The sequence below is a fragment of the Artemia sp. Qi Xiang Cuo genome, chromosome 14 (genome assembly GCF_049724085.1).
Source record: "Artemia sp. Qi Xiang Cuo chromosome 14, ASM4972408v1, whole genome shotgun sequence".
In the NCBI taxonomy this organism is placed as follows: Eukaryota; Metazoa; Arthropoda; class Branchiopoda; order Anostraca; family Artemiidae; genus Artemia; species Artemia sp. Qi Xiang Cuo.
The window spans coordinates 52,846,002-52,872,590 of NC_142807.1; the positions used below are offsets into that span (position 1 = coordinate 52,846,002).

At 36.3% G+C, this 26,589-nt stretch overlaps 1 protein-coding gene across 1 annotated transcript; it reads right to left on the reverse strand.

Annotated features, from left to right (window-relative positions):
• Nucleotides 1-565: 565 nt before the first annotated feature.
• LOC148944611 (uncharacterized) lies at nt 566-1,666 on the reverse strand. Its single transcript, XM_089099968.1, has one exon. The coding sequence runs from the start codon at nt 1,664-1,666 to the stop codon at nt 566-568; it is 1,101 nt and encodes a 366-aa protein (XP_088956094.1).
• Between the last annotated feature and the right edge of the window lie 24,923 nt (nt 1,667-26,589).

Below are 26,589 nucleotides of genomic sequence, written 5' to 3' on the forward strand. Positions count from 1 at the left end.
AACTGTCATAAATTGTAGATGAATAAATATTTATAACAGTATCTTTTTTATTATATACATAGCAGCTTTAACACAAAAAGAAACTTTTTTTTAATTTATCTAAAAATATAAATGAATTATTGTTCTATCTGCAACGTATTATATTTCATCCATCTTTCTGAATAACAACGTACCATCCGGTAAATCTTATATCAAACTAATTCTAGGGAAAAAAAACTATCAGATTTATTTATAAGAAAAATTTATATTTCAAGACATTTAGATTTCCTACAAATTCCATTATGATAAGACAAAGGTGATTTTTATTATTTTAGGAAAATTTTTCAATTACGCTAATTAATAGTATATGTTGCTTCTACAATTTTACATTTCCTTCTTTCTCTTTTAATGAATGACCTCCCATTTCTAGTCCCAAATTTGCTGCCCTTAACTAGATTTGTGCTTGCCCTTAATCCCTTAACTTGACACAGATACTTTTCCAAAATTTCTACTAAAATTCATAATATTCGTTAATTTGCTAAATCGATAAGTTTATGCCAGAAGCCCTCAATTTCACCATTACTCCTTAACTCACGCAATTACGATCAAAAATATTTATCACATTTCTCAAGTCTTCATTGCTTAGATACCTCAATATTTTTTCAGCACATATATATGGTAACTTGGCATAGCCGTTGAGGCTTCTATTGGCCGACTCAAGAAACTCATTCCTTTTCATACCCTTTCTGAAGTTACGCTTTAGCATGCTAGCATATAATGGAAACTCTATTTCGTATTTTAATGTGTTTGATACTTCCATTACATTTTCATTCCTCATGTATGCTGCTAAAGACCTTTCTCCTTTTGAAAAAATGTCATAAAAAGATATAGTGGAATTAACAATTTTCTTTCTTTTCATGTTGGCTAGTTCTACCTCACATCGATCCCGAAAATCCCCTTCATCCTCATAAAAATCAATACAGCCGATAAGATCCAAATAGCTCTTTATAAAACTCATTTCTTCATGATAAATTTCATTTCTTTGACATAAATATAAATTTGCTGCTTTCATTTTTATTATGTGGTATATAATATGCAAATTAATCTTCATCTTCTCAAAATGGTAAAAATGATATGGATCATGTATATAATCAGGTATCTTATTAAGAACTAACATACGCCTGGCACACCTGATATTTATGTCAGATCCATATTCCAGAAGAATTTTAGCAGATTGCTCACTCGGGAATAAACAAGCAACATGAAGAGCTGTTCTCCCATATTTGTCTCTAGAGTTAACTCTAGCACCGTGTTCTAGCAATATTTTCAGAGTATGGAAGTGTCCTTTTGTAGCAGCTTTATGAAGTGGAGTTTCATCCTTATCTGTTCTTGCATTGACATCAGCTCCATTTTTAAAAAGATAATCAACAATTCGTGATTCACTCGTGAATAAACAAGCAATATGAAGAGCTGTTCTCCCATCTTTGTCTCTAGAGTTAACTCTAGCACCGTGTTCTAGCAATAATTTCAGAGTATGGAAGTGTCCTCCAGTAGCAGCTTTATGAAGTGGAGTCTCATCCTCATCTGTTCTTACATTAACATCAGCTTCATTTAAACAGCAACATGAAGCTGCTGTAGCTGCTGTATAAACAGCAATATGAAGAGCTGTCAGCCCTCTGTCACACATGATATTTATGCTAGATCCATATTACAGAAGAATTTTAGCAGATTGCTCACTCGGGAATAAACAAGCAATGTTATGAAGAGCTGTTCTCCCATATTTGTCTCTAGAGTTAACTCGAGCACCGTGTTCTAGCAAAATTTTCAGAGTATGGAAGTGTCCTCTAGTAGCAGCTTTATGAAGTGGAGTTTCATCCTCATCTGTTCTTGCATTGACATCAGCTCCATTTTTCAAAAGATAATCAACAATTTGTGATTCACTCGGGAATAAACAAGCAATATGAAGAGCTTTTCTCCCAGGTTTGTCTCTAGAGTTAACTCTAGCACCGTGTTCTAGCAATAATTTCAGAGTATGGAACTGTCCTCCAGTAGCAGCTTTATGAAGTGGAGTATCATCCTCATCTGTTCTTACATTAACATCAGCTCCATTTTTCAAAATATAATCAATAATTCGCGGGCATCCATGTGAAGCTGCTATATGAATTACACTGAACCCGTTACGGTTTCTTAAACTAACATCAGCTCCATGCTTACAGAGTAATTCTGTGATTTTAAAATCGTCATTTCTTACTGCTGCGTAAAGTGGAGTTTCACCATCAATGACTTTTGCATTGATCCTAGCACATTTATCTAAAACCATCTTAAAAAGTTCTACATCACCCATTTGAATTGCCAAATGAAGTGGTGAGGTGTAAATTGTAGAAGGCATTCCATTTTCAAAGTTAACTTTACAGTCGTGATGTAAAAGTAATTTAGCAATAGCTATATGCTTGTTTATCAAAGCTTCACAAAATAATTCGTATCCATCTGACCATTCTTTTGAGTAAGACAGCCCATAAGAGTAGATCAATTCCTTAGCTCTTTCTAGGTCTCCATCACGAACTGCATCACTTAAACTAGTGCTTACTACCTGCTTGGCTAATTTTTTCCTTTTCCTACTTAATTTCCTATTTAAAACTCCATCAACTGACATTTTATATTCTTTTCTTTCTGTAAGTTAAAGGCAAATAAAAAACTTGTTGAAATCTGTGCAATATATCGGGAAGATGACGTCATGACTTTTGTACTCCTATGATGTGTATCCCCTCTGAAATGATTTTAAATTAAAATTACGTCAAATATTTGCAAGTAATGGATCACACCACAGTATTACATCATACTACTTGTATTGATTGTCGAATGTGTCACCTGGATTTGTTTGACCTTTTACACCTATTCACAGAGAGTGAGTAGCCTCTTATTAGCGTCTGGAAAAAACCTGTTACGCAACTCTGTTAGCTACTTAGCTGCTAAGTTAGTAAGGTGCTCGGAAAAACCCTTTTACATAACTTTGCTATTAACTCGACTGTCAAATTAGTAAGATGATTGGAAAAAACCCTATTACATAGCTTGGCTAGTAACTTGGCTGTCAAAAAAGTGAAATAGTTAGAAAACCCTGTAACATAACTTGGCTAATACCTTGGCTGTTAGACTAGTAAGATGTTTGGAAAAACCCTATTACTCAACTTGGCTAGTAACTTTTAACCACGTTATTCTCCCCAAACGGGATATTTTTTTTCTTTCTTTCTTTTCCACAGATAGCTTGGCACTGGAACATCGTAGATAGTTATTCAATGGCTCATTTTAAAGGAAATTAATTGGGTTAAAAATCTATAGTAACTAAAATAAATTATTTCTAAAAGAGAATAAATTTTTCCCCAAAAAACTGCATTTTTGATGTCTTTTCACACTGCAGTCTTTCAAAGATATTTGATTTTTGTATATAAATCATAATCGTATACCAGCGGTAAGATTTGAACCCACGCGTCCGAAGAGACTGGTGGCTAACACCAGCCCCTTGGACCACTCGGCCAATCTGCCTCTCAAAATTAAATATATGTGATTACAGTAAAGAATAAACTTCTAGCCCATAGTAACTAAAATAAGATTATAATTTAAGACTCAAACAAGTAATTTTTTTGCTTTGGTATTATCTACCTAGTTTATTTAATCATAAACCGGGTTGTAGCGGTAGCTAGCAACCTTGGAAGAGACGATCACGTCCAATGTTAAGAAATATAAAAACCCGTAACTCCTAAAAAAGATTCAGAGAAAAACAAAAAGTACACCATTAGAACCACCTTGTCCAAAACTCCTGTATAGGAAACTTTTTATCCCTTGGCTTGAACAGCAAGGGAAACATATTGGCTTGAAAATCAAGAAAAGTGGCAATTACCGCAACATTCTGCCTAAACGGCATATTTTTTTTTCTTTCTTTTGCAAAGATAGCTTGTCACTGGAACATCGTAGAGAGTTGTTACATGGTTCAATTTAAACTACACTAAAAGACGATCAAGGGAATAACATACCACTGCATACATTGGACTTAGTTAGCTACTTAATTGCTTGAGATTTTTCTCTTAGTATTTCAAAGAAGAAAAAGCCGTAAGCTTTTTCCTGTTTGTAATGATATAGCATATCCGGGTTGCAGCGGTATCTAGCAACCTAGTAAGAGACGATTACGTCCAATGTTAAGAAATATAAAAACCCATAGCTCCTAAAAAAAGGGTCAGATCAAAAGAAACAAAAGAAACAAAAAGTATACCATTAGAACCGCCTTGTCCGAAACCCCTATGTAGGATACTTTCTGTCCCTTGGATTGAACAGCAAGGGAAATAAATTGGCTTGAAAATCAAGAAAAGTGGCAGCTACTACAACATTCTGCCTAAACGGGATATTTTTATTTTCTTTTCCACAGATAGCTTGGCACTGGAACATCGTAGAGATTTGTTCAATGGCTCATTTTAGAGGAAATTAATTGGGTTAAAGATCTAATGCAACTAAAATAAATTATTTCTAAAAGAGAATAAATTTTTCCACTAAAAACTGCATTTTTGATGTCTTTTCTTACTGCAGTCTTATCAAAGAGGTTTGATTTTTGTACATAAATCATAATCGTATACCAGCGGTAAGATTTGACCCCACGCCTCCTAACAGAAAGGTGGCTAACACCAGTGCCTTTGACCACTCGGCCACGATGCCTCTCATAACGATATATGTGAATCCGGGTTGCAGCAGTAGTTAACAACCTATTAAGAGACAATCAGTTCTATGCTAAAAAATATTATTACATTAAACGACGATCATTGGAAAAATTAACCGTGACATACGTTGGAATTAGTTAGCTACTTGATTGTTTGAGGCCCATCATTTACTATTTCAAGAAAGTTTGTAATCTGGTTATTTTTAATGGTTAATGGTTTTCCGGGTTGTTATAATAAAGAAAGACCTCTTGCCATTACTAAATTTTATGCGCGACTTAATTATAGTATAGGTTAGTAATCCGGGTTGAAGCGGTAGCTAGAAACCTAGTAAGAGACGATCACGTCCAATGTTAAGAAATATTAGACCGTCATCAGTAGTAAAACTAAACTAAATTATCTAAGCACATTTCAAGATTACAAATTACATAATTCCTCCCCCCCCAGGAGTTATTGTATCGGTTTTACATCTATGACGCATAGAACATTGAAAAATCAACATAACAAAGTATAATACACCCATTGCAATGAGTCTATCTACTAGGTTTAAGATAACTCTAAAACCAATTTACCGAAATCCACATTTATATTGAATAATACAGATCCTTTATATAATACAAACAGAAAAAACTGATTTTCCAAGTTGTTCAAGGTGGAAAACTGTAATCCTTCTATGTAGGTCTTCGACCATGTTGATTCTAATGGTATACTTTTCATTTTAATCTAACGCCATTTTCGAGGGTCTTAGGCTTTTTTTGAAATCATCATAAATTTTTTTCGCAATGAATTTTTACTTTTTAAGTTACGAGAATAAAAAAGATAATTTTATACTTGCTTTTTTTATATTACGAGATTACTCTAAACAATACATACCATTTCTGGATCAGTGTCAGAAGGCAATTTTTCTCATTAGGGAGTTTGTTTAAAAAACTTATTTTTTCAATTTTCAGTTATCTTGGGGTTAGTTTGCCGTTTACTAGGTTTTCTTAACAAATTTTTTTACTTTTTGGTCTATTGTCCGCGGCTCACCATTTACAAGGTTGCAGGCAAAGCTGTAACCGTGATTTAGAATTTGCTCTTTACTAAAATGGTTCAAAATGTATTTTTGTTCAAACGAATTGTGTTTTTTAATTATTGTAAATTTACATTTTTTTGTCATCCTATAGGCTGTTTTACGTACTATGTATAATTGACGATACAGATTAGGGAATCATTAATATGAAACTGGTATTATTTTATATTAGCTAAATTTAATCAGGTTTAATTTTCAAAAATTAATATTCTAATCAAAGGAAATGTTCGAAAACTGAAAAAGTTGTGGTGAAAAAATGAGTACTTCAACTTGTAAAATTAGTTTAGGAGGGACATTACGCAAAGAACTTGTTCTGAGAATATATAATAAAGCCTTTTGAAAAGTATTGCTTGATGTTGGGGTATGCAAAAGGCCGTAAAGTAAAGTTGTGGGTGAAAAGGATGAGTACTTCAACTTGTAGAATTTGTTTAGGAAGGACATTACGTAAAGAACTTGTTCTGAAAAGATATAATAAAGCCTTTTGAAAAGTATTGCTTGGTGTCGGGGTGTGCAAAAAGTCGTAAAGTAAAGGTGTGGGTGAAAAGGATGAGTATTTCAACTTGTAAAATTGGCTTAGGAAGGACATTACTTAAAGAACTTGTTCTGAAAAAAATATAAAAGCCCATTGAAAAGTATTGTATGATGTTAGGGTGTGCAAATAGCAGTAAGGTCATGTTGTGGTGAAAAAGATGAGTACTTCAAGTTGTAAAATTGGTTTAGGACGAACATTATGTAAAGAATGTGTTTTGAAAGATATAATAAAGCCTTTTGAAAAGTATTGCTTGGTGTTGGTGTGTGCAAAAAGTCTCAAAGTAAAGTTGTGGTGAAAAAGATGAGTACTTCAACTTGTAAAATTGGCTTAGGAGGGATATTAAGAAAAGCACTTGTTCTGAAAAAATATAATAAAGCCTTTTTGATAGTATTTCATGTTGTTGGGGTGTACAAAAAGTCGTAAAGTAAAGTTTTGTGTGAAAAGGATGAGTACTTCAACTTGTCAAATTGGCTTAGGAAGGCCATTATGTAAAGAATTTCTTCTAATAAGATATAATAAAGCCTTTTGAAAAGTATTGCTTGATGCTGGGGTATGCGAAAAGTCGTAAAGTAAAGTTGTGGGTGAAAAGGATGAGTACTTCAACTTGTAAAATAGGTTTAGGAGGGAAATTAAGAAAAGAACTTGTTCTGAAACGATTTAATAAAACCTTTTGAAAATTATTGCTTGGTGTTGGGGTGTGCAAAAAAGTCGTAAAGTAAAGTTGTGGGTGAAAAGAATGAGTACTTCTACTTGTAAAATTGGTTTAGGAGGGACATTACGTAAAGAACTTGTTCTGAAAAAATATAATAAAGCCTTTTGAAAAGTATTGTATGATGTTAGTGTGTGCAAAAAGCTGTAAGGTCATGTTGCGGTGAAAAAGATGAATACTTCAAGTTGTAAAATTGGTTTAGGAAGGACATTATGTAAAGAACTTGTTCTGTAAGATATAATAAAGCCTTTTGAAAAGTATTGCTTGGTGTTGGGGTGTGCAAAAAGTCATAAAGTAAAGTTGTTGTGAAAAAGATGAGTACTTCAACTTGTAAAATTGGTTTAGGAGGGACATTAAGAAAAGAACTTTTTCTGAAAAGATATAATAAAGCCTTTTGAAAAGTATTGCTTGGTGTTGGGGTTTGCGAAAGGTCATAAAGTAAAGATATGGGTGAAAAGGATGAGTGTTTCAACTTGTGACATTGGTTTACGAAGGACATTACGTAAAGAACTTGTTCTGAAAAGATATAATAAAGTCTTTTGAAACGTATTGCTTGATGTTGGGGTATATAAAAAGTCGTAAAGTAAAGTTGTGGTGTAAAAGATGAGTACTTCAACTTGTAAAATTGGTTTAGGAAGGACATTGTGTAAAGAACTTGTGCTGGAAGATATAATAAAGCTTTTTGAATAAAGCATTGTAAAATAGGTTTAGGAGGGATATTAAGAAAAGAACTTGTTCTGAAAAGATATAATAAAGACTTTTTAAAAGTATTGCTTGGTGTTGGGGTGGGCAAAAAAGTCATAAAGTAAAGGTTTGGGTGAAAAAGATGAGTACTTCAAGTTGTAATATTGGTTTATGAAGGACATTAAGTAAATAAATTGTTCTGAAAAGAAATAATAAAATCTTTTGAAAAGTATTGTTTGATGTTGGACTATGCAAAAAGTCGTAAAGCAAAGTTTTGGTGTAACGGATGAGCACTTCAAGTTCTAAATTTGGTTGAGGGTGGACATTACGTAAATAACTTGTTCTGAAAAGATATAATAAAGCCTTTTGAAAAGTATTGCTTGATGCGGGGGTGTGCAAAAAGTCGTAAAGCAAAGTTTTGGATGAAAAGGATGAGTACTTCAACTTGTAATATTGGTTTAGGAAGGACTTTACGTAAATAACTTGTTCTGAAAAGATATAATAAAGCCTTTTGAAAAGTATTGCATGATGTTAGGGTTTGCAAAAAGTTGTAAGGTAAAGTTGTGGTGAAAAAGATGAGTACTTCAAGTTGTAAAATTGGTTTAGGAACGATATTATGTAAAGAACTTGTTCTGAAAGATATAATAAAGCTTTTTTGAAAAGTATTGCTTGATGTTGGAGTATGCAAAAAGTCGTAAAGCAAAGTTGTGGTGAAAAAGATGAGTACTTCAACTTGTAAAATTATCTGAATAGGGACATTACGTAAATAACTTGTTCTGAAAAGATATAATAAAGCCGTTTGAAAAGTATTGCTTGGTGTTGGGGTTTGCAAAAAGTCGTAAAGTAAAGTTGTGGGTGAAAAGGATGAGTAATTCAACTTGTAAAATTGGTTTAGGAAGATTACTTTTATATTGCTATATATTGGACTTTTTTTTTAACTAAGTTAAGAACGCAAGTTAAGTAAGGTGTAAAATCTTTTCTACAATCTGGAAAACTGTTGCAAATCACCTTTCAGCAAATTCCAATTTGTAATTAAAATTGAAAGCCAATTATTAAAATCATCAATGATTGATGCAATAAATTGATTTTTATTATAAGAGATACAAAATATGTTAATGAAAAAACTTACATTTCATACAACTTCTATAAACAGAGTTCTCTTCTTTCATGTAACGTTTCACAGTTTAAATAATTCACAAAGGAATTTAAGAGAAAATACAAAAGCCATCTGAATCGCTTTGTGTACTCTCGTTTGGCCTATCGCATATAAACAAGAAGCTATGGGCTATAGTAAATATAGATTCACCCATTTTTCTAGGGCAATGATGAAAAAAAGGCTAAGACGGCTAGTCCTTGTTTGAAAAAGAAGGGTGAAAGATTATTAAAGTCCTTAAGGATTAGCTACTGTCCTTGGATCAGATTTGGATTTTTATAAATTTGTCTTTTGAATAGTTTACACAATACATCTATGGAAAGCGTCTATAGTTTCTTTTATAGTGTAAACTAATACCTATATGCACAGTGAATAAATATTTTATAAGTTTTAAACAGGCTTTTTAGGTTATATGTATAAGTACATTCTTTTAATTATTTTAGTAGCAATATGATTCAAGCCATCTTCTGAACTAAGCAAAATGTTGAAGCAATTCTTGCTTTATTGCATTCTGTTAGACTGGAAGCAGCAACTCTAGTTTGTCATTGGCATAACCAAAAGGAGGACACCTACCCTGGGTACAATCTTTGAGGGGTACCAACTGAGGCTGTTTTTTTTTGTCAAAACTATGATCTTAGTTATTTTTAATTTTGGTAATGAAGGTGTAGGGGGGACGATTACTGTTCCTGGACACTGAAAACCCTAATTATGACTCTGTAGTTCATCAGATGTGAGATATTTCCTTTCACGTTCATAGTAACGCCAATTTGAAAAAAAAAATCAGCCAAATTTTATTCAGCCTAAAATTTAACATGCACAGTGGCGTAAATTCACGAAAATATGAGGGTTAACAATTTTTTTTTGCTTGGGGGGGGGGGTGTTTGTTCTTTTTTTGAAAATGCCAAAAAATGTTTTTCAATGAGAATACCAAAAAATATATTTTTAAAAATCTACAGTGGGGCAAAAATCTAGAGGGACGAAAGTTGAAAAGAGCAAATAAATTTAACTGTAAAATATATTTGACTGGTCTATTAGAAAAACATCCAACTCAATCATTGAGGCAGAGGACAAGCAACAAAAATAAATAATTACAGGGAACAATTTACTTCCTCTCGGATCAAATGTCTATAGCGAACGAGTCTGTAACAAAATGGCACTAATTCACGAAAAGGTAATGGGGGCCTTTCAGTTTTTCAATAAATGAACAAAAAGGGTCGTTTCAAAATCTTGGGGGGATTTTTTTTCATGAAAGTACAAAAAAGGCATGTTTAAAAGTCTAAGGGACATTTTTAAATATAAGTTAAATTAGATCAGTTAAATTAAATTAGATCGTACACGCTAAAGCAGTGGTTATAAGGTATTGAAAGCCTTTTCAAATATCGAGACTTTAATACAAGAGAAGAAATTCGTTATTTGTTCATATTTTTTTTAGCAAGAGGCACTTCATATGGAAGGGTTATTGTAAAAGCTTCAAATGGGGCTCACTGGAATGGAAATCGAGAGTTCTAGTGCCTTTTTTTAAGAGTCAAAAGAGATTGAAGTGCAACTATCTCCTCCCCTCCGACGCCTTTTCCCCCCAAGCCTATCCGATAAAAACTTCGAGATTTTCATTTTGTTAAGAAGTTGAAACATCAGATAATAAAACTCCGGGGTCCACTCAAACCCCTAGAGCCCGGGACAAGTGTGCTAAGTTATGCCCCAGGGGCATAAAACGTTTTTATGTAAAGAAGAGTAGTATGAACTTCAGAGGTGGCTTATTTGACTAGAAATGGAAAGCTTTACTTAGCTTTTTGTGAGCCAAATAGGATCGAAGGTAGTGTTGTAACTGGTAAAATTGGTCATGGTAAAATTTGGTATTTTACTGTAATTTTACGGACCCCTATAAAATTGGTATTTCATATATACATGTAATATACACGTAATTTATGTATTTTATGTAACTTACGTATTTTACGTAACTTACGTATTTTACGTTTTTACCGTTATTTTACATAATTTACTGACAAATTTTAAGACGTCTTGCAATTTTCATCATAGGCAGCGTGCTAGCGCTGCCTAAGTAAAGAACGATGTGGGCACAATATGTTTTTTTTTCTCCATACCCGGGCACTTCAAATCAAAGGAGTTGTAGTAGAAACTTTGAAAAGGGCTCATTCGATTTAAAAATGGAGTGGCTAGTGCCTTTTTTAATAGCCGAAACTGATTGGAGGGCAACTAGCTCCCCCCCCCCCCCACCTACACCCATCATTTCCCTACAAACACATCCAATCAAAATTTTCAGATAGCCATTTTGTTCAGCGTAGTTGATTTCTAGATAGAGAATATATTTATGAGGAGGACAATCACCCACAGCCCTCAGGGTAAGGATTATAAGCTATGCCCTGGCGGCATATAAGGTTTTTATAGAAAGTGTTGTCGTAGAAACTTCAAAAGGGGCTCATTCGATTGGAAATTCAAAGGGCTAGTGCCCTTTTTAATAGTCGAAAGTGATTGGAGGGCAACTAGCCTCCCCTCCCCCCACGCCCAGTATTCCCCCAGACAAAATCAATCAACATGTTTAGATAGTTATTTTATTCAACGTAGTTGAAAGTTTTGGAAATTAGGTCTTTAAGGATGACAGCCCCGTCCCCAGCATCCCTCAGGACAAGGGTTTGTAAGTTGTGTCTTGGGGGCATATAAAGTTTTTATTGAACGTGCTGTCGTAGAAACTTCAAATGGGCTCATTAAATTGGAAATTGAAAGGGCTAGTGTCTTTTTTAATAGTTGAAAGTGATTGGATAGTGACAAACGCCCCTCTCTTTATTAATTTATTAATTTTTTCCTTTAGAGCAGGACACCTCGTACGGAAGAAGTTGTCGTGAAAGTTTCGAAAAGGGCTCATTCAATTGGTAATCGGAGTGGCTTGTGCCCTTTTTAATATTCGAAATTGATTGCATGGCGACTAACACCCCTTCCACACCAACCTTTTCCCGAAACACATTCAATCAAAATTTTGAGACAGCCATTTTGTTCAACGTAGATGATTGCCAGATAGAAATTATGTTCTTGAGGACAGTCCCCCACAGCCCTTAGGGCAAGGGTGGTAAGTTATGCCCTGGAAGCATATAAGGTTTTTATAGAAGGTGTTGTCGTATAAACTTTAAAAAAAGGCTCGTTCGAATGGAAATTCAAAGGGCTAGTGCCTTTTTAAATAGTCAAAAGTGATTAGAGAGCAACTAACCCCCCTCTCATGCCCTCCTTTTTCCCAAAAACATCTAACCTAAACTTTGAGATAGCCATATTATTCAACGTAGTTTTAAGTTCTGGAAATTAGGTCTTTGAGGATGACAACCCCCCACAGAGCCCTCAGGGCAAGGGTCGTATATTATGCCCTGGGGGCGTATAAGGTTTTTATTGAAAGCGTAGAAACTTCAAAAGGGCTCATTCAATGGGATATCAAAAGTGCTAGTGCCTTTTTTTAATACTTGAAAGGGACTTGAGAGCGACAAACGCCCCTCTCACGCCCACCATTTTCCCATACACAACCAATAAAACTCATGAGACAGCCATTTTGTTTCACGCAGTTCAAAGTTCAGGAAATGATACCCATGAGCAGGACATTCTCCCCACAGTCTTCAGGGCAAGGGTTATAAGTTATGCCTTGGGGACATATAAGGTTTTTGTTGAAATCTTTGTCGTAGAAACTTGAAAAAGGACTCATTCGATTGGAAATTCAAAGGTCTAGTGCCTTTTTCAATAGTCGAAAGTGATTTGAGGGCAACTAACCCCCCTCTCACGCCCATCTTTCCTCCAAACACGTCCAATCAATATTTTAAATGGCCATTTTATTGAACGTAGTTGAAAGTTTTGGAAATAAGGTCTTCAAGGATGACCCCCCCTCCCAAAAAAAAATCCTCAGGGCAAGGGTTGTAAGTTATGCCCTAGGGGCTTATAAGGTTTTTATCGAAAGCGTAGAGCCCCCCCCCAGCAGCCCTCCGGGAACAGGTTGTAAGTTATGCCCTGTGGGTATATAAGGTTTTATAGAAGGCGTTGTCGTAGAAACTTCAGAAAAGGGCTTATTCAATTGGAAATTGAAAGGGCTAGTGAATTTTTTAGTAGTTGAAAGTGATTGGAGAGTGACTAACGCCACTCTCATGCCCATATTTTTCCCAAAAACATTCAATAAAAAATTTGAGATATCCATTTTTTTCAACGTAGTTGAAAATTCTGGAAATTAGATCTTTTAGGACGATAAACCCTTCGGAGACCTCAATGCACGGGTTGTAGGTAATACACTGGGGGTATATTCAGTTTATATAGAAAGTTGTAATAGAAATTTCAAAAAGGGCTCCAAAGTAAATGTTGCCACAAGATTAAATCAAAATACACTGTGTTAATGCTAATTCCCAATCAGGCATCTCAGCAGTATCGCAAGAACAACTGAGTGTATTATGTTCAAACTTTCGGGGCTGCTTCTGCTCTTAAAATTTAACCAAATCAAAAAAGCGTAAGGGTATCCTAGCTGTCAAAGAAAGTAAACAGATTTTTTTGCGAATGGCATCAAGTTTTCCGTTTCAGGTCAACTAGAAGAGGTATAAAACTAAATTAGACACTACTATTTGTGTCCAGATTTTTAAAAGGGTGTTTGTTGTTAAATATTGCTGAAAATTTTTCTCCAGTAAACAAATATCAGGTCAAACTATAAATTCTTAAAGGAAAAGATTTAAAGTATTATTTTCTTTTTCTCGGAAAAGACTGTGTCAATATAAAACGAACAGAAATTAATTAAAAAAACTTTTTCCACAAAATAAGTTTTTCAAAGATAAGTAAAGAACTCCATTAAACACAAAATGAGCAAAAATAGAATAAAATAATCTACCAAGCGTTAAACTACCACAAATCAGCATCGATAACTAAATGAAACCCAAAACGAACAGAAATTACAAAAGTAGAAACATTTATATTTTTTTTCAGTAAAGTGCAAATTATGTTCTGGCCTTGGGGAGGCATAGAGGTTACTTATCTTTGAAAAACTTATTTTGTGGAAAAAGTTTTTTTAATTAATAGCGCAAAAGCGCGAAGAGGCTTGCAGAAAAAAGATTGAACATGATTTTGTTTTGTGCATAGCTGTGTTCCCCGGTTTAAAAGGCGGCCCGGTTTAAAAGGCGGTAAAGTTTATAATAGTACATGTGATTACAATTTTAAAATGGGGAAATATTAAATTATATAAATATACATTAGTTCGGTGAACTGCTAAAAACATAAAAGGCTACAAGCTGGATTGACACATGACAAACAAGAAAAAAAACGATAAAACTAAATAGCCGTGAAAATGAGGGTAATATCAGCCAACGGACAAAAGGGAAGCGAATATTATAGAGGCAGATATATCTTCAGTGACTTCCGCCCAGATGTCTTACAGTGTTCAAAAAAAAGAAGGAAAATTAGACTTTTGAAGTAATTCTAACTGAGCTGAAGAAAGACCGAATCAGTCAAACCAAAACATTAACAAACAATATTAGCATAAGTAACTTCTGAAAAAAGAATGATGGATTTCAACTAATAATTTCTACAGAATATTCTGATACCTGCTGTTTAAAAATGGACCGTCGTCCTCTAGCCACGGGCTCCTGGGTCTCTTTTTGAAGCTTATCAGCTTTCGTTTTCTTTATAGATACCATGCTGTTTTGAATCAATAGACTCTTTTTTCGTCTTTGGGGTCTTTTGGATTCTTCGTCTTGGCTATTTTCTTCCTTTTCTTCCTTGATTTGAATTTCACCTGAGGTCTCAACTTTAACCACAGTGGATTCAGACGCCATTGTTGGGTCTTCTTCTTTTAAAACTTCACTTTCTTTTCTTAAATCACTTTGTGTCTCTTTATCATTTATAGCTCCAGACTTACTTCTTTTCTTTTTTTCACCAGGCATGAGTTTTTGCTCAATTAAGGAACACATTCTTAGCAATGGATTAGAGTTAAGTGTTTTTCGTGGAGTACCAATGGGTGTTTTTTCAATCTTTTCTTCAAAACTTTCAAGTTTATTTGCCAATTAGATTGGGCAAGAATTCTCTGCTTAGTGATTGGCTTAGCTTGTCTTCTGACCTAATTATCATTAAAAGTCTGCTCAGGTGATCTGAATTTAAACTGAATAAAATGTTAGCTGAATCCTTTAATTTTAAGTTATTGTAAATTGGGTTTAGAGGAATATCCCCAGTAGCTCTATTTAAAGTAAGGTCTCTTATTCATGGATTTCTTTTTTAGTTCTAATTGCCTTCCTAAAATATTGTGGGAAGTCATTTGCTTCAAATAATAAAGTTGCTTCATCAAAAAGATTACATGATCTGGATTTTTGACCCTGAGGAGGGCCAAAGCAGAATCAATATTATCATTTTTATTTTAAATTTCAAATCTTATAGAAATCTTCAATTCATGCCCTCTTGTCTCTGGGGGTCAGTATTGATCCCCCCCCCCGGAAAATACCCCCACGGAGTATTCTCCCCACCTTCGTGGAAAATTACCCTTATTTTACCCTTGGATAATTCCAGGATTTTCATTAGAAGGGAAATTAAAATTTCTATTCTCCTGTTTAAGTCAGGGGCAATCGTGTTGCGTTATCCATAGTAAAGACCGATAAAGGTTCAATGTATTAATATTTGTTCATTTATTTTTTTCCCAGGGGCACTTTATATGGAAGGAGTGGTCGAAGGAGTTTTGGAGGGGGCTCGGTCAATTGGAAATCGAAATTTCCAGTGCCCTTTTCTAAGATTTATCTTGCTGTTCAACGAATTTCTATCGAATGAGTTGCTACTGACTATAGTTGCCAAAAGAAATTCTTTATTCTAGTTTAACAGCCCTTGTGTTTCAGCATACAGAATTAGCTCTAACGTAGGGACGATGAGAGGCTGGAGGTATAAATTAATATATAATCCACAGGGCTGTATCCAGAATGTTTTTTTAGATGGGGAGGGGGACTTTGGGAGAGGCATGGTCCCCTGAATCAGATTCTTAGTCTAAAGGAAAGGAGCTAGATTTGCATGCGAATCCTGTTGAAGGCAGTCTTAATGACAGAGAAATAGACTGAATATTCCACTCTCATGATCCAGTGCTTAGTCATCAAAGTTTTACAAACCTCTTTTATAATTGTATTCGGTACTTTTATAAATAAATGAAAAATAACAAGCAAATGATATGAGGAATATGGCTGAATACGGCCATTTAAATATGCAAGGCTTTTAGGGTAACATTTCTTACGTTTAAATATAGAAAAAAATATCTAACATGAGTTTACTCCCAACTAATCGTAAATTTATTTATTTATTTTTTCTTGTTATATATTTTTTTTCACAATGGATATCGAAAATCAGGCATCGTCCAATTGCTGAGGTATTACCCTAGGTACAAGCTTACCAAAGGGATAAACTAGACAGTTAATACATTGATGGAACTCTAGATAAAGTGATATTATGTTTTTTAATCCCAGGAAAATCAGAATCATTAGTAGAACAGACCCTAGTACTCCCACGCCCACACCATATATGGGCATAGAGTCCCTAGAGAGAACACCTCTGCTGTCAGTCCCGATCCTACACTATATATGGGCATGGAATCCCCAGGGAGAACACGTTTCCGAGAAATTGATTGCGTAACCTAGCCTCACCTCATGAGCTCGTGACGGGGCACCATATATGGGCATAGCCTCCCAAGGGGAAATGGATTTCTAAAAAATTGATTGCATAATCGATTGGGAATTTTATTGATCTAGGACCCATGACGGGATTCCATTTATGGGCATTGAATACTGAACGGACATCATGCTATCATCTACAATTGACTCTAACACAGAACGGGACATCATTTATTCATGGTTTATTAATATCTGATGGATAATGGCAAGGTCGATTTATTTGTTGTTGTTGTTGTTGTTTGGCCAAGTGTAATGACACTTGGAATGATTTACATAATTGCTAGGGGAATTTTTTGATCTAGGGGAACTAAATTTCCAAGGTCGATTTATTTGTTGTTGTTGTCTGTCCAAGTGCACGCTAGGGAGAATGTTATGATCCAGGAATAGGAAACAGGATCACGTGTCTCCTTCTAAGCAAATCAGAAGGCTGGTTACTTCTCCTTCTAAGCCAATCAGAGGCTCGCTTACATATGGTTTTCCCCATTACATCGCAATTCGCCCTTTAGCGATATATAACAGACATGTATTGTGATGAAATCATCAGAAAGTATTGTGACACAATGGATACAACAAAGAATATTATTGATGAGTTAGAAGCCTTGGCAGCCTAAATTTACCATGTAAGTTCTGTTTTAATATATTTTCATTTTTATTTTCAAAATAAAGTTATTTTCCTTGGTCATCCTCCAGTATATTCAGGTAAATCTCCCCCCGCCCCCTCTAGTACAAACTCCACTATGCTATCTTTATACTCGCTAAAAAACGTAAAATATGTTCTTTTTACCACCTAAACCCCCCTTCTCCCCCCTCTGTTAATGACTGTAATTCTTCCAATGGAAATAATTCCATTTCTCGAAAAAAGTGACTTTTTCACCCATCTGCATTTTCAATGCACCTTTCTGTATCCTAGCAAAAGTGACAACTGACATCCGTCGCTCCGTTGTCATTAAGCCGCTCTGTTTTGACATAAAGCTCCACGCAAGGTTATAATTAGTTTGGCACCCTTTTCCTGTGTGTTTACGATAGCGGTTTAGCCAAAGGGATTGTTTTTCTCCGTCAAATTAAAACAGTTTCAGACAAAAAAAGTTTGCAATAATTAAGCTAGGCCTACGCAACCTGTATTTGGAGGAGCGAAATGAGTTATTCCCCAAAAATAATTGCTAACAAATATTTGTAGGACAATGCTGAAAAGGGGGGAGGGGGACTTCATTGTGTTGGAGAACCCTGCTGTCACATCGGTGCAAGAATGTAACGCCGTCGGCCCGTTCACTCTCCTTTATGCGTTGCCTTCAAGAGCTGCCCCACCTACACAAAGTCAGGAGGTCCAACATGCTTCGCCAGGGCCTTCAGGCACTCAATTACAGCCGGGATATAAAAATGTGAGCATTTGTTTTTACCTAACTTATAGAAATATCTAAACAAACCCATTTTTCATCGCGCTGTAAAAGTGTGTGTGTGTGTGTGTCTCAGAGATATTAAAATATTAACCCCCCGCACAAATCATTGTTTTAGAGGGGTTGTTTGAACAAAATCAAAACCTTCTATATCATCTTTTAGATTTTCGTTAAGTTGGAACTTTCAAAATATATTGAGTAGTGAATATGCTACTGCTATTAAGTGTGTTTCCAAACAATAATAATTCCATTTTTTAAAAACAGTAGGGGTGATTTAGACACTTTGAAAATAAGCTAATTTTTCTTTTTTAGGTCGTTCTGGTTCCATATTCGCCATCTCCCCCCTGCTCGTCAGTTGTTGAAGGAGAGGACGTGCATGTGGAGCTCTCCAACAATTCACTATGGGATGGCATCATTTTACATCAAATTTCAGATAACTATCATGACTTTTAAGCTGTTTATTTTAATATAGATAATAGCGCAGTTGAGCAGGGGGACTTGAGTCCAAACACCTTGCAGCTTTTAGACGATTTTACTCGGGAATTAACAGGGAATCCTCCTTTAGCCCCCAGTAACCTACTTCCGCTTCAATCGAATGAAGTGGTTTCGAACAACTCTATTATTGAACAATGTGGGGGAGGGGTGGTAATAAGAGACAAGAGGGGGAAGGTGACGAGAGGGGTAATATCCAATTTACATCATTCCCTGAATTTCAGCTATCAAACAAAATTTTAAATAGCATAGTTGTCTATACTGCAACTTTTGGTGACCCTTTTAATTCGCTTTTTAGTGGTAATTTTGTGTTTGACCCCGTAGAAATTGTGCATGAGTATGTAGATAGAATTCGTGCTCTGCTGGAGAACCAAATTCAATTGTGAGGAGGGAGGAGGGATTCAATTAATTTTTCTATTGTTTTAAAGGTGTTTTATTTAAATGAGGGAAAAAGTGAAGTTTACCATCATTATGTACATACCGAGATGCTTGTGATTTTTCCAAATTTAAAGAATTTTAAGGGTGCATTTTCCGAGTGGATAGGTCATATTATTGCGCATTTTGAGAATTATAACGAAAATGGGAGCGGGTGGCTAGTTCTTTATGTTGAAAATTTAAGTGTTAATATCTGTAAATTTAAGAAAGATTTTATTTTAAGAGTGGGACATGGGGGAGAGAGGGCAATTGAATTAAAATATATTCCAGCTTTAGTAGGTTGTTGTGGTGTCCAGAAGATCTGTTTTGAAAAAGATCATAAATGTTTCAAGTACACTTTCCTCATATCAGCATTTCAGCCTCTAGCAGATGACGCTATCAAGACGAATTTAGATCACTGGGCTGTACATGGGAAGGAGGGGTCCAATTTCCCCATTGTTTATTTCACTTGTTTAGAGGGAAAATACCCAGTAACGCTAAGATCTATTGATATTTTTGAAAGGGCCAATGCCCATTTAAATATCGACGTTACTGTGGTTCAGTATGAAACTGAATTTGAAGATGGGGTTCGTTCAAAAAAGAAGGGGGTGGTGTTCCCAGTAAGGGGCCCGTCGATTGAATTGGTCAAACACTGGGTTTGGTTGTTGTACACACCACTATCTAGTGACCTAACCAATTTAATTGGCCATTTTAACCCAATCACAGACATCAGTACAGTTCTGGGGGAGGGTAAGAATAGGGGGGTATGTTTCTACTGTGCGACATGCCTGTCTCGATTTTGGAAAGAATTAAAGTTGCAAAATCATATGAAGCACTGTAGACGGCATGGCTACCAATCAGTGGAAACGGTTTCAGGGGAGAGGGCCATTTTATGTTTTAAAAATTTTCAAAACACCCTCCTCCAGAGCAACAAAATATCTTTGGACTGTGAGGCTAAGCTGGTGGAAGTGAACGATCCTCGATTTCCAAACCGAATCAAAGCCCAAAGAGACAGTTCCCATGCCCAAAGAGACAGTTAAACACCATGCAGTTGTTAGAAATAGTAGAAACATTGGATGAGGGAGAGTGCATGGTTAAGGCACTGACTAAATTAATTGGCACAGCTAATGGCGCTATTTCTCGTTTGAGAAATACGCATTATCCTATGGTGTTGTCTGCAGAGGATCGTATCGCGATTAAAAATCAAAAAATACGTTGGGTTTGTAAGGGGGAGTTTGAAGAGGGGAATAAGAGGACTAAAATGACAAGAGGGGGGAGGGGTAAAGTCAGAGACCATAATCACTTGTGGCAGGAAATCCCCTCGGGGGGTAGTAATTTTAGAGGGGTAGCGCATCAATCTTGTAACTTAAATGTTAGCCAGCAGTTTTTTATCCATGTTTTTATTCACAATGCAAATTACGATTTAAAATTTATTTTACCGGCACTGGCACGTATGCACAGGGAGGGAGGGGAAGTAGACAGTCCATGGGTAAATAATTCATTTACCTATAACATTATTCCCAAATCGGCCGAGAAGTTGGTGCTTCTCGAGCTGAAATGGCAGGTGGTAAATAATGAGCATACGTGTTGGAATAAAATCAGGTTTTTAGATTCTTTTAGTTTTTTTCCCAAGGCATTGAGTCAATTGATTCAAGTGCAGAAAAGCGACAATTTTGATAGTTATCCTTTGCTTAAACAACACTTTCCAAACACTGAAATGTATGACCTATTGACCTTTAAAGGTGTATACGCATACGACTATGACTGTTCTTATGCTCGCTTAAGTGAGGTGAAACTACCTCCAATTGAAGCTTTTTACAATTTACTCACCAACAGTGAATGCACAGCCGAGGACTATGAGTTTGCCAAGAAGGTGTGGTCTAAGAGGAATTATAAAAATGGGTGGGATTATTGTAGACTGTACTTGGCCAGTGACGTTTTAACTCTGTTGGACATAGTCTGCAAGAATAAAGACCAAATCTATTCAGAGTTCGGGCTAGATTTAGGTTATTATTTTTGCACACCACTTTTGGTGATGGATTTGATTTTAAAAATTAGTAGGGAAAAACAGGCCTAATGACTGATGTAGATCAGCACCTTTTTGTAGAGTGTTCAATGAGGGAGGGTATGTTTTTCATGGGGATCGCGTCTTGTCAACCGATCCGAGCGGACAAAACAGCAACACCGGTGCAAAGTCAAATGCAGTGTTCTTGGACATGAACTCATTGTACCCCTCGGCAATGTCTCACTACTCTTCGCCGTGTCGGAACTATCAATGGCTTGAGAATCCTTGTGAGTTCCCCGACATTACCACCGTCGAGGAAAATGGGCTTTAAGGATGGTTCTTTGAAATTGACAGGCATATTCTTCTGGCGCTTCATGATTCAGTCAGAGATTTGTTTTTCCCTGTATCAATTGACCAATGAGCAGGGACTCACTGAGCCCCTACAATCAATCATTGGTCGAGGAAATGGGGATGCACTGGACCCCCTGTAAGCAAAAACTGATTGCTGATTTGGACCCTAAGGTGAATATGGTTGTTTACCATTTGCTTTTGCACTGGATGGTGAACAATGGTTTCAAGATCACCAAAATACATAGGGTCCTGCAATTCAATCAGAAACTATATTTGAAGACGTTTATTGACACCTTTGTTGATAAACGCTCTAGGGCAAACTGCAAAGTAGAGAAGGAAATGTACAAACTCATTCTAAATTCAGCGTTTGGCAAAATGTGTGAAAGCGTACGCAACAGATCTTGCTGCGACGTCGTGACTGATCCTCTAGAGTGTGCACGAATTATTGCCGATCCCAATTTTACAACGTTCACGAGCATAGAGGCTGGGTTGGTTCTTTTACACAGGAAAAAGAGAAATGTGGCACTGAACAAGAATATAGCAGGAGGTAGTTCAGTACTTGAAATTTCCAAAAAGATCATGTTGTCGTTTTTTTAAAATGTGTGCAAGGTGCAATGGCCACGGGAGGGGGAGGTTCAAGTTTACTATGGGGATACAGATTCTCTGTTGTTAAAGGTAAAAACCGAGGATTTATTGGGAGATTTATAAAATGGGGAACACATCAGCTCGCGGATGGATTTCGCCAACTAAAATCCGTCCTTTTACCCCAAGTTGTTGAAACATCAAGCCCCCAACCAACTACTAATTTTAAAAGAAGAGACGGGGAGTGATTTGATATCCAGGGGGTATTCCTGGGTTCTAAAGTCTATTGCGTTGAAACACATAATAGGGATGAAAAGCAGGCGTGTAAAGGGGTGCCTAAACATTTTGTAAAGAGCAATTTCATCATTAGCATGTACAGAGACTGTGTAGAAAGTAGCCTAGTGCCGAGAGCAGAAGTGCTTTCAATTCGCTCTCTTCAGTATAAAAATTATACTATAAGAGCGGAAAAAAAATGCAATGTCTATTATATCTGACAAAGTCTCTGTGCTCAACAATGGTGTAAGTGTACTGCCACATGGACACTACCTTATTTCAGACCTGGTTGAATTCATAGACTATCGCAATCAACTTGGTCGGGATAAATTAGCCTAACCACTAACCAACTAACCTAACCAAACCACTAAGCCTTCATAAATTAAATAACCCAACCACACCTTAACCACCTTGACCCAACCTAACCTGCAGCAGTGACGACAACTCTTGTACTGTTTCCCCCCCGCGGCCCCGGGGGTTGGGGGTGAGGGGTCCCGCCCGCGGCTGGCCTTCGGCCCCGTAGCTCCCGGGGGATGGGGGGTATCTTTTAAATTCATTATGTTCAACTCTGCTATTTTAAGTTTTAAATTGTTTTTTTAAGTGAAAATTTTGTTGTTGTACAAATAGTGCTGTTGTACAAAAATGTGTGGGCAAATAGTTTTGTTCTTGACGTACAAAAAGTGTTTTTGTAAAAAAGTGAAAAATGTTGATGTACAAATAGTTTGTTCTTGTTGAGCAAAAAAAAGTGTTTTTGATAATAAATATTGTTGATGTTATTGTTCTTGTTGAACAAGTGTTTTTGTTCAATAAATGTTCTTGTTGAACATAAAAGTGTTTTTGTCAATAAATGAAAAATATTGTTCTACAAATAGTGTTAATAAATATTGTTTTCTTGTTGAACAAATAGTGTGTGCTATTCATGCTGTACAGAAAAGTGTTGATGTTAATAAATGAATGAAATATTGTTTTGTTGTTCTTGTTATTGAATAACGTACTAGGTAGATCTAAGGGAAAATTATTATTTATTCATTAGACAAGTATGGTTTACAGTTAGTTGCAGACCGACTATTCTCATTAGCAGCAGTATATATCAATTTAAAACACTATTCAGATCGCTTCCTTGTGGATCGTCAATGTCAGATAAAACGTTTAGAATGTTTATTAAAATGTCAGAGATGTACGAAAAAAGAAATTTTCAAACAAATCGATGCTACTAGCAGACTCATAAAGCCATTAATTATTGACTGAGTGTCAAAATTAATAGGAAAAAAGTACTTTTGCATAGAACAAATTCAACTACACAGTTATTTCATAGCATCAAAAGGATCTTACAACATTTCACAGAATCGAGAGACTACTATTGCCATCTACCAACCTATAGCTATAGATGGCAGTACAGTCCCAGGTTTCTCTACGTTTAAGTTAGGTTAGGTTAGTTTATCATGAGCCACTTTTGATAAGCTAACCTAACCTAATCTGACTTAAACATGGTACACAGTCGACATGGGGGGATTTTCCGGCGAGTATGGTTAAGTTAAGCTAGATTAAGTTAGGTTAAGTTAGGTTAGATTAGGTTAGGTTAGGTTAGCCTACGTACGGGCGCGTACGTAGGCTAACCTAACCTAACCCAATCTAACCAAATCTAACCTAACTTAATCTAGCCTAACCTAACCTAACCATACTCGCCGGAAAATCCCCCAATGTCGACTTTGTACCATGTTTAAGTCAGGTTAGGTTAGGTTAGCTTATCATGAGCGGTTCATGATAAGCTAACCTAACCTAACTTAAACGTAGAGAAACCTGGGACTGTGTTGCCATCTATAGCTGTAGTTTGGTAGATGGCAATAGTAGTCTCTCGATTCTGTGAAATAATGTAAGATCCTTTTGATGCTATGAAATATCTGTGTAGTTGAATTTGGTCTATGCAAAAGTACTTTTTTTCCTATTAATTTTGACACTCAGTCAATAATTAATGGTTTTATGAGTCTGCTAGTAGCATCGATTTCTTTAAAAATTCCTTTTTCGTAATTTTTCAAAAAAACAAAAACAAATTTCACTTAAAAAAACAATTTACAACTAAAAATAGCACAGTTCAACATAAAGAATTTAAAAGATACCCCCCCACCCCCCGGGAGCCACGGGCTGAAGCCAGCTGTGGGCGGGACCCCCCATCCCCCCACCCTCCTGGGGCCGCGGGGGTGGAACAAAACAATAGTTGTCGTCACTGCTGCAGGTTAGGTTGTGTTAAGGTGTGATTGGGTCTGTTAATTTATGAAAGCTTAGTGGTTTGGTTAGGTTAGTTGATTAGTGGTTAGGCTAATTTATCCAGACCAAGTTGATTGTGATAGTCTATGCATTCAACCCAGCCTGAAATAAGGTAGTGTCCATGTGGCAGTACACTTACACCATTCTCGAGCACATAGACTTTGTCATATATACTTGACATTGCATTTTTTTCCACTCTTACAGTATAATTTTCATACTGTAGAGAGCGAATTGCAAGCACTTGTGGTCTCGGCACTAGGCTACTTTCTACACAGTCTCTGTACACGCTCATGTTGAAATTGCTTTTTACAAAATATGTAGGCACCCCTTTACACGCCTGCTTTACATCCCCATTATGAGTTTCAACACAATAAACTTTAGGACCCGGGAACACCCTCCTGGATATCAAATCACTCCTCGTCTCTGATTTTAACATTAGTTGTTGGTTGGGGGCTTGACGTTTCACCAAGTCGGTGTAGAGGGACGGAATCCAGTTGGTGAAATCCATCCGCGAGCTGATGTGTTCCCCATTTTCTAAATCTTCCAATAAATCCTCGGTTTATACCTTTAACAGCAGAGAATCTGTATCTCCATAGTAAACTTGAACCTCCCCCTCCCATGGCCATTGCACCTTGCACACATTGTAAAAAAAACGACAACATAAGCTTTTTGGAAATTTCAAGTACTGAACTACCTCTTGCTATATTCTTGTTCAGTACCACATTTCTCTTTTTGCTGTGTAGAAGAACTATGCCAGCCTCTATGCTTGTGAACGATGTAAAAGTAGGGTCATCAATAATCCGTGAACACTCTTGAGGCTCAGTCACGACGTCGCAGTGAGATCTGTTGCGAACGCTTTCACAAATTTTGCCAAACCCTGAATTTAGAATGAGTTTGTACATTTCCTTCTCTACTTTGGAGTTTGCACTAGAGCGTTTATCAACAAAAGTGTCGATAAACTTCTTCAAAGATGGTTTCTGATTGAATTGCAGGACCCTATGTATTTTGGTGATCTTGAAACCATTGTTCACCATCCAGTGCAAAAGCAAATGGTGAACAACGATATTCACCTTAGGGTCCAAATCTGCAATCAGTTTTTGCTTAGAGGGGGTCCACTGCATCCCCATATCCTCGACCAATGATTGATTGTAAGGGCTCAGTGAGCTCCTGCTCACTGGTCGATTGATACAGGGAAAAACAAAATCTATGACTGAATCATAAAGCGCCAGTGGAATATGCCCGTCAATTTCAAAGAACCATCCTTGTGACCCATTGTCCTCAACGTGGTAATGTCGGGGAACTCACAAGGATTCTCAAGCCATTGATAGTTCCCAAACGGCAAAGAGTTGTGAGACATTGCCGAGGGTTACAATGAGTTCATGTCCTAGAGCACTGCATTTGACTTTGCACCGGTGTTGCTGTTTTGTCCGCTCGGATCGTTTGACAAGACGAGATCCCCGTGAAAAACATACCCTCCCCTCATTGAACGCTCTACAAAAAGGTTCTGAGCTACATCAGTTATCAGGCCTATTTCCTTCCTACTAATTTTTAAAATCAAATCTATCACCAAATGCGGTGTGGAAAAATAATAACCTATATCTAGCCCGAACTCTGAATAGATTTGGTCTGTATTCTTGCAGACTATGTCCAACAGAGTTAAAACGTTACTGGTCAAGTACAGTCTACAATAATCCCACCCATTTTTACAATTCCCCTTAGACCACACCTTCTTGACAAACTCATAGTCCTTGGCTGTGCATTTACTGTTGGTGAGTGAATTGTAAAAACCTTCAATTGGAGGTAGTTTCGCCTCGCTTAAGCGAGCGCCAGAACAGTAATAATTGTATGCATATACCCCTTCGCAGGTAAATATGTCATTTATTTTATTGTCTGGAATAGGCTTTTTATTAAATATAAAAATATAAAAATTGTCGCTTTTCTGCATTTGAATCAATTGACTCAATGCTTTGGGAAAACAACTAAAGGAATCTAAAAACCTGATTTTATTGCAGCACGTATGCCCATTATTTACTACCTGCCATTTCAGCTCGAGAAGCAACAACTTCTTGGCCGATTTGGGAATAATGTTATAGGTAAATGAGTTATTTACTCATTGACTGTCTACTCCTCCTCCCTCCCTGTGCATACGTGCCAGTGTCGGTAAAATAAATTTTAAGTCATAATTTGCATTGTGGATAAAAACTGGGATAAAAAACTGCTGGCTAACATGTAGACTGTCAGTAGGCTCATTACATGTAGGCGTAACATGTAGGCTCATTATTGTAGACTGTCAAGTACAGTCTACAATAATCCCACCCATTTT